The 9,280-nt window shown below is 33.1% G+C and overlaps 1 protein-coding gene across 1 annotated transcript; it reads right to left on the bottom strand.

The window, feature by feature from the left end:
- Positions 1-455: 455 nt before the first annotated feature.
- Positions 456-8,964, bottom strand: LOC128240705 (COP9 signalosome complex subunit 8-like). Its single transcript, XM_052957470.1, has 7 exons — positions 8,852-8,964; positions 8,459-8,529; positions 7,856-7,904; positions 7,468-7,597; positions 6,465-6,572; positions 2,598-2,660; positions 456-2,018 (listed from the first exon to the last, which is right to left on the bottom strand). Exons 1-7 carry the CDS (start codon positions 8,924-8,926, stop codon positions 1,939-1,941), a joined length of 576 nt encoding a protein of 191 aa, XP_052813430.1. The 5' UTR covers positions 8,927-8,964; the 3' UTR covers positions 456-1,938.
- Positions 8,965-9,280: the final 316 nt, after the last annotated feature.

Genomic DNA, 9,280 nt, shown 5'->3' with positions numbered 1-9,280 from the left:
TCCAGACTTTGAGACACAAAGATTTCAAGATATTGTGTATAATTGTTTGTTCCAAGTAACATATTGAAAATCCTTCCATATATGACCAGGCAAGACTCGACAGATATACACACAGATATATTCCACATATCGCCCCACTGATATTCCTGCTGTCATTATGAAAACTATGTTCAGCACCAAAAATTGTGTGAATTTGGTCAAATGTTGACAAATCAGGGCCATAACTCTGGAATAAGTAGCGTGATCTGGCCGTTGAACAAACTTGATTGAGACAATATGCCAAAAATCAGTGTTGCCAAGTTAGAAAAAGACTGGATAACAAATATTTAAGTTAAGAGAGCAGAAATATGAGTGTGTAGCTGCAGGTGATGTCACAGATTATTCCCTTTTGCTTTTGCATTAGACACAGGTGACATAAAGTTGGTGTTATTACAGTTATAGAATTCAACAGAAGAAGGAATTCCGATTTGTTTAATGCATGTTTATAGTTATATCACAAAAGAAGCTAAAGTCTTCAATAATCTAGTGATCACTAGTGCACGAGTTACATAGAAGAAATAGTCACATACATTATTATTTTAACATTCATACAAGTACATCATTTTCAGTATACACTCATAATAAACCTGATCTATGTCGTGTACAAAGCAAAAATGCTGAAATGTCAAAATCTAAGCTATGTCCCCTGAATAAAATTGTTATTGTACGGTATGTTGTCTTATATTTCTCAAAATGAGAAAATATTTTACAATAAAACCCTTGAAGTAACTTTTGGCTTTTATATAGAACTCTCTTGTATTTCTTCACTTCTAATGTACAAAATAATCTGCAAGAACCAAATACATGAAAAATTATTTGTTACATCAGCAAAATGACAAAAATAATCAGTATACATGTAAATATAAACGTACATATTTTTTTCTAATAAACTCGATAATTATAACCAACAAGTTGATTCCATGGAAACTTCAATAGCTGATCATGTCCAAGACATGATCGATATTTAACTTGACCACTTACAGGTCTTATATCAGGAAAATATTCAAGCAGGACAGGGACTTAATAAAGCTTCTTAGTGAATATTTTCAACTTTGTGATAAATGTCAAATTTCTAACAACAAATATTTTAAACACAGTGGTCGAAAATAGCACAAGATCACAAGCCCTGCACTGGTAAAAGCATTAATTTCTATTTGGGCTTGCTCAAATTCTGGGTTTTATACAGCAGGGCTTGTTCAAAAATGTTATGCCAAGCAGTAGTATTATATTTCTGGCTTGTTCATCCATAAGACTACCGGTAAATTTGATGACTGTAAACACCCCCTATAATTTATCAGATTTACCCATATTAATGTATTACTTTTGACCATTTTCTTAGGATTAATTTATTTTCACATTTTTGGTGCAGGACTATTTTTGACCAATGTTTGCATTGAAGTCAATTAACAAAAATAACTCCATTTTTCTAAATTGAAAATTTCCACTAAGATGCAACATGTAATAAGTTGTGAGCACTTTTGGCATATTACAATTCACGGTCACCTATCTCAATTTACATGTTCTTCAATATTTGTACCTATAGCAATTTTGGATGCCTGCTGGGTATTAGTCTGGATGCATTTCAGCACTTTGTGTGTGTAGCGAAAGATTATGAAAACAAAAATTCATTGATATTAATAAAATTTATTTCACATTGTGTTTCAGCTAAAAGAAACAAAAACACACATTGAAATAGCTTCTTCTATAGCGTATTATTCTCAGTCCTTTATATTACATTACAATAATCAACAAGCAGTTCCTCGTCAAATGACACAAAAAGTATGAAATTATGGGGTCACAAGGCATCAAAATTTAACATCTCTGACATCCGCTTTATGAAATGATGAGCACTGTAAGAATTCATTACCACTAATAGCAAAGTTTAAGCACTTATAATCATCAACTTTCCAAGAACGATACATAGTCTGTAAGAACTGACAGCTGCTGTTCGCTGGGAAGCAATGGATCCGTGTCAGGCACTGAAAGTGAAAGGAAAAAGTCATCAATTGGAAAAGAAAAACATATTATTTCTTAAGTCACTATAACCGTCATGGAAATACAAGCTTGCATACTATAATATTATGTTTATATTATATGTTCAATATTATAACAATTAAGACAATTAATTATTAAGACATTCTGCCAATACACAATCAGCCCAAGTTTGCTGATGATTGGACAAAGGATTCTAAAATAATTGATCGCGCAAGGCAGATTCAGGTAATTTATATAGTAAGAGGGTGATGCCTCTTGAGTGATTCAAGCAATATGGCCCAGTTTGGTGTACAAAGGCTGCATTAGTTATTGGGTGGACAACATTCTGGACACAGCCCGCACTTGTACCTGTACGCCGCAGGTAAAACTATAATATGTCTGATTTTATAAACAGGCCTATGCAAATCATGTATATTGAAGGCCAAGCATCAAATTTACATTAACCAAACAAGGAAAGTTTTACAAAATGACCCTTGACAGGTAAATTTTGGGAATTAATGGACATTATGACACTTGATATTTAAGGCTTATGATTGCAAATTTATTTACAACAAAGACCTCACCAGGTTTGCTAGGCATAACCAGCCTTGAGTTCTGATCTGCAGTCCAGCCCCGGTCCTGAGCAGCTGAAAGAAAAAATAAATCAAGTAAGATTTATATAAATTGAATGTAAAAGCATGGGGCATAAACAAAAGTTCATTTGTATGTTTAAGCACATTTCAAAGCTTGCTTGTGTGTTTAAGCACATTTCAAAGCTTGCTTGTATGTTTATGTGCATGTCATATCTAGCTTGTGTGTATAAGCACATTTCAAAGCATGCTTGTACGTTTAAGTGCATGTCATATCTAGCTTGTGTGTTTAAGCATATTTCAAAGCTCGCTTGTATGTTTAAGTGCATGTCATATCTAGCTTGTGTGTTTAAGCACATTTCAAAGCTCGCTTGTATGTTAAGTGCATGTCATATCTAGCTTGTGTGTTTAAGCACATTTCAAAGCTCGCTTGTATGTTTAAGTGCATGTCATATCTAGCTTGTGTGTTTAAGCACATTTCAAAGCTAGCTTGTAAGTTAAGTGCATGTCATATCTAGCTTGTGTGTTTAAGCACATTTCAAAGCTCGCTTGTATGTTTAAGCGCATGTCATATCTAGCTTGTGTGTTTAAGCACATTTCAAAGCTCGCTTGTATTTTAAGCGCATGTCATATCTAGCTTGTGTGTTTAAGTGCATGTCATATCTAGCTTGTGTGTTTTAGCACATTTCAAAGCTTGCTTGTATGTTTAAGCACATTTCAAAGCATGCTTGCATTTTAAGTGCATGTCATATCTAGCTTGTATGTTTAAGCTCATGTCATATCTAGCTTGTATGTTTAAGCACATTTCAAAGCTCGCTTGTATTTTAAGCGCATGTCATATCTAGCTTGTGTGTTTAAGCACATGTCAAAGCTCGCTTGTATGTTTAAGCACATTTCGATTTTTGTCTTAAGTTTAAGCACATACAAAAGGGTGTCTGTAGTCTGTACGTTAAAGCATATGTCAATGTTTGTCTGTACGTTTTTCTCAGTTGAACTGATGAATTACTTAAAAAAAATTGTAACAAGAGTGAATGGACTTATTACACACACATGTTCAAGGGCCTGGGCTCAGTTGAAGACAGATGTAACTTCACATGAAAGTAGAAGCAGTTACGTCCACCTTACACTGACCTCACAAAATAAGAAGTTTAACACATAATGATATAAATTTAAAGTTTCTTGGGAACTTTTTTATTGGCATTCTCATTATTGCAAACATCACCCCGACTATGACGATAAAACAATTTCTTCAAAATAACAGCAACACAAAAAGTAAGTAAAAAGTTGTCTATCATTTTAGAGTTGATCCAAGACTCATAACTGAACAAAAATTAAAGCCGGAGTTAAGGGCCTTGCTTTAGTGTTGTGCCGATGATTGATATTAATCGATAATTGATCGGAAAGGCTTACGTCGGCAACAATCGATAGTGAAATTTAAACAATCAATTGTACAAACAAGGGACATAACCGCTACCGACTACCAGTTAAGATTTTGTCATGTGTATTTTTTGTTTCCGGTTAATGCTACTTTATGTTGAAATATTAAGGTGTTACTATGTTATCTTGTCATATTCTTATCACTACAGTACCTTATTACACATTTACTTTGTAATTTAACTGCTAAAGGATTGGTTCTCAACTTCTCATGTTTGTGGTTTAAAAGTGATTTTAAAACATTTAACTGTTTACTTCCCGCAATGTAAGAATTTAGTTTTCGCAGTTTTCTTAAATAAAATGTTCTTGTAAAACATATAGAATATTCACCTGCGTGTTGTACTTGTTACTGACTAATTGTTATAAAGAAATTGATATATTTCTTTGTATTTATTTTGCACATGTATACACTAATAAATGAAAGGTAAAACCTAGAAGAAGGGAGGTATAAATATAATCTCCTCAACCTTAATCCTAATTTTTATGTATGTAATGTATGTATTTGCTAAATATTCTTATATAGAATAAATATTGTTTAAACCAAAAATTAGAGCCTGTGGTCTCATGCTCTGTAATAGTAACTTGTAAACACTAAAGGATAGTTGTGTTCTGAATAAATAATGTAATTTATACAAAGAGATGCACAAACACTATTGTAAGGGAACATTGGTGCTTAAAATTGGTGCATGTACTGAATCTGTATGCCTTAAACATGATGGCCAAAGATAATTAAATAATGATTTATAATCAATCATTGATCGGTTTCATGAACCGATTATCGATATTAATTTTTCTGTCCGATTCCCAACTCTACCTTGCTGAACACAAGTGTTTTGTTTGGGGCATACGGTAATGTGAACCAAATTTTTTTGAAAATTTTCAAACTAAATTAATGCTTTTTTCTACAAAAACAACAACAACAAAAAACAGTTGAAAGTAAAATTTATGGTTTTGACAAGTATTGTCCATGCAAAGAAATTAGGATCTGAATTACGAAGCAAGTCGGGGTAGCACTAGTGACCAACTTTAACTGGTCCATATGGAAATCACAAGTCTGAACATTTTTGTGAGTTTTGTGCTAACAGCACATGTAAGGACAGGTATGATCATGACATGTTCATCAATCTGAAACTGGCACAGCCGAAAAGCAGCCAGATTGTTCTCCCGCATGCATGATATGTCTTTATAAAGTAACAGTAGAAAATGGGAACCAGCCTAATGATGTTAGTCTCAAGTGCTTTTTTGGTACCCTGATGCATATCTGAATACTAATTATGTGCATTAATTTTGGGAACCAGTGCAAGGTTGTATGTAGGAATGCAAACAAATATTGGAATATTGGAATTGGTATTCAAATCGTCAAAATCAGTACTCAAATGTTGTTTATTGAATAAATAAAGTAATAAACCTTTTGAGTACAACTGTGTTGGTGTGTATAAAGTTTGTTTGTCTTGCTTTAACAACGAATGGCCCCTAATGCCAGAGTTGAGAATCTGATGATAGTACACACATCATAATTTATGTCAATTAGGGGCATAACGTCAGGGGCTATGAACAGTCCCCCTTGTTTTACGATAACTGGATATTAGGCAAGTGACATCAAACAAGTTTCAAATATTTTTGGAAAATTAAAAATGACCGTGCCAATTAAGGATTTAAGGATTTGGCCTTCACACTGAATTTGTTGTGGCGGCTGCCAAATAAGCTGTGCAATATACATCAAATCGCTGTGATGATATGAATGACAGTTACATGTATGTGCTATAAACTGTTTTCCATTTTCCGATGTAACGTTTGTGCATTGTGGAACAATAGATGAGTTAAAATTCCTGTTTGTTTTCGTCTTATTATTTCACTAGTTCTCAAGTTTTTTTGTTTTTTTTCCATATTTATATGTGGTCACGGTCAATACCAGAACAAGGCTGCTCGTCCTATGGAACGATCCTCTGTTGGGGTATAATGTCATTAAACAGGAAATTTGAATACTAGTATATGTATTGACATGAATATACATGGTCACGGTATACAACTTGTAAGTACCTAAATCATTATTTATTTTACTATTAAGATGTTTTATATTATTTAACCTCAAAGATAATAAATCAAAGTCAATTATTAGCACCTGCATTCATTTTTTTTGTATGTCATTGCCGTAACATTAAAACAAGCTGATTATGCTGCACCACATGTTAAACATGGTGAATATTAACCTTGTACTTGTGTTTGCCACTTCAATCATTAAGTTTCTTTGGTTAAATATTTAATCAATTATTTCTGACCTGCATTTAAAATTAAGTACCAATGAGATTGTCCTTTTTCGAGACCACGAAATTTCAATCATATGAATTACAGAATATTTTTATATCAATTTTGCCATTCATTTTTATCCCTAGTTGTAAGCAATTCCAGGTCATTCATGTTACCTACCTTTAACAGCATCATTAACAGGCAAGCCCACTATCACAGAGAAGTCGTCGACACCAATATAGGAATAAGCGTTTGCTACTAGGTTGAATGCTCGCTTTCTGGTCGCTTCTGAAATTTGATTTTGGGTTATTAAAACAATATAAGTCAGATTATTTTCTTTTTAAGTTGTGATTAAAAAAAACATTGGTTGAGTTATGAACATTCGCAAAGTTATAATAGTAAACCTTGGTGTTGTAAATACAATGATGTTTAAAGTTAAGGTACTCAAAATATCGAGCATGAAAATTGAAAGAAATATAAAGTATTTTATTCTAAAACTTAACGCCATAATATATTCAGAATGTTTAGAAGTAAAACTTTCAAAAGAAGGCTATAACATAAAAAATTCCCCAACCATTCATCATGGATGGTAAGTCACATGCAACAACATGACAATAAATATAGTTTAACTACATACAAATTAAAGCAATTTAAATTACGATACAGTTGAAACCCTTTGGCTCCATTTCCTCATTGGCTCCAATTAGATGTAAAAGGACCAATTTTGATTAACTCTTAGTAAGAATTACCAGTAATTTAGCCTGTCTCTAGGATATCGAGCAAACAGGTTTCAGCTGTATTCCAAAACAGCGTTATCAAATAAACAACTATCTAAAACAATTAACAATACAAAATATTCTAACTCTGTGTTTTTCACGGGAACTATTTTTGATTCAATTTTTATAAAATTACTTCACGTTAGTCAACAACCACCAGCACATGTTTGGTGAAATGTATATAACTGCATATCTATTTAACATCAAATAAGTATGCAAGAAAAATCGTGTTTCTGAAACGGATGGGAAAATCCGACTCAAAGGCACACATTATTACTGGTAGTTTGACAAGCCTCATATCCGACTTCTACACATGCCCTCAGGACAGGATGATGTTCCCATATACAATGGAAACACTTTACAGATACTTATAAGCAACTTTGCTACTTTAATGTTCAATTACAAACCTAAAACAGCTGCCAGCAAGTCCTTGTATGGGTCAGTCCATTCTTTTTGCAATGTTTCGTATATGCCTGGAAATTCACGCTGCCAAATTTTCTGGCCTACAGCCCAAATGTTGCTAAGCTCTGGTGTTGCCTAGTTACAAAGGAAAATTAGAAAAGTGTGGTTTTAAATATAATTGTATCATGGGTCAGGATAAAATGGCTAATGTACCAATGTTATTCAATTTTTAAATTTATAAATTTCATTTTTATGGTAATTAATTTATGGGTGTGGCAATATCAAATTCATTTGTTCTGGTACATGTTTTTATCAAATTGTTTTAAATGATCTATAGTTAAAGTTTCATCTTTTGAAACTACAAGGTATACCACAATATACAAACACACTTACTGTTTTAACACTTTGTGGAATTCTTTTCCATAAGAACTTGGCATTGCATCTGGAAATATATAAACATTACATGTTACAAGGCATAATACTTCATCACTACACTGTATTTGAAACCAAGTCATCCCACTGCCACTCTGCCAATAACAATAACTTACGGGGATGCTAAACTTGAATACAGTGGCAACACTACCACAGGAGTTTACCAACAGAACAAACCAGGTGACTACTACTTACCAATGCACACTAAACTATCCCCAACCACCCCTTTCACCTTTTCTTTTAATTGATACAGGTATTCCCATTATTTACTTCTAGATTCAGTAAACTAAAGTAACGCTGGGTGAACACACATGTCTGCCAGAACACTAACACGGTGCTCTAATGACTGGGCTTTACAGGTTGATTTGCTCTTACTACAGTGTGGATAAGGAAACAATACTTAAGATGCTGGTTTTTCACCCTCTCAGTTATTTCAAAATAAATTTAACTTTCATAGAGTCTGGCTTGTTTCATGTACGGTACTTTCTTAAGAATATAAAAATTGGGGCACATGCTTAAAAACCTGAATTTTTAAAACTAGCTGAGTACAATATTTATACTAACAGATCATTGTGTAGAAGGTAGCAACAGAGCAGTCTTCCATAGACCTCTGTACTTGGAATGCCATTGGCTGCCTAAAAAGAAAGGAACAATCTTTATTATGTTAACTTGCCTATCATTTTTAAGAGGTGTCAATTTTGTTGAAAGTTTTTAAACTGCAAAATTTATTTAAAACGTCCCCTTTGTCATTTAATCCAAGATAAGCTTTCGAAAATTAAAATGCGAAATAATTTACTGTTGTTACAAACTCAAATACGACTCTAGGCTAAAAAGTAACATTCTGGAAACAAATATCTAAAAAATAAACAACCCGCGAAAATATGTGACATTAACTTAAAAACACAAAAGAAACTAAATTGGACAAAATTTACCACACAACACTAGTACAGTACTTACTTCGAGTTCCTGAGTTTCCAAATCTTTCTCCAGAGTCTTAAAGTCCGTATTTTGTTGGTCTGTTTCCATTTTCATCTTGGAAATGAGGTTACACACCAAAGGTTAGGGTCAACTATTATTTCACTGCATACTAATTGAAATGAGCTTGTCTCATTTTTAGTGGTTTTCAATAATACACCTTTTAGTTTTACATATTATAGAATATTTACCTTTTATGATTTATTTTGTTGCATTTTCGTCATCTAAATATAGTGAAATAACTAGAGTGTTGGGTGGGTTGGGCATACATGCCATATTTTCTGGAGACCATTCTGGGGGATTTGTTCAGAAGGATAAAAATTCAGGGGGATTTTGGTGGTATTCAGGGGGATTTTTTAGCAGGTTTAAGTTTGCGAAATTTCAAAGTATATTTAGATGCGGAAGTACGAA

This window comes from Mya arenaria, chromosome 7 (genome assembly GCF_026914265.1).
Source record: "Mya arenaria isolate MELC-2E11 chromosome 7, ASM2691426v1".
In the NCBI taxonomy this organism is placed as follows: domain Eukaryota; kingdom Metazoa; phylum Mollusca; class Bivalvia; order Myida; family Myidae; genus Mya; species Mya arenaria.
Note: the sequence above shows the minus strand (reverse complement) of the source record. Positions and strands in the feature narration are given on the sequence as shown.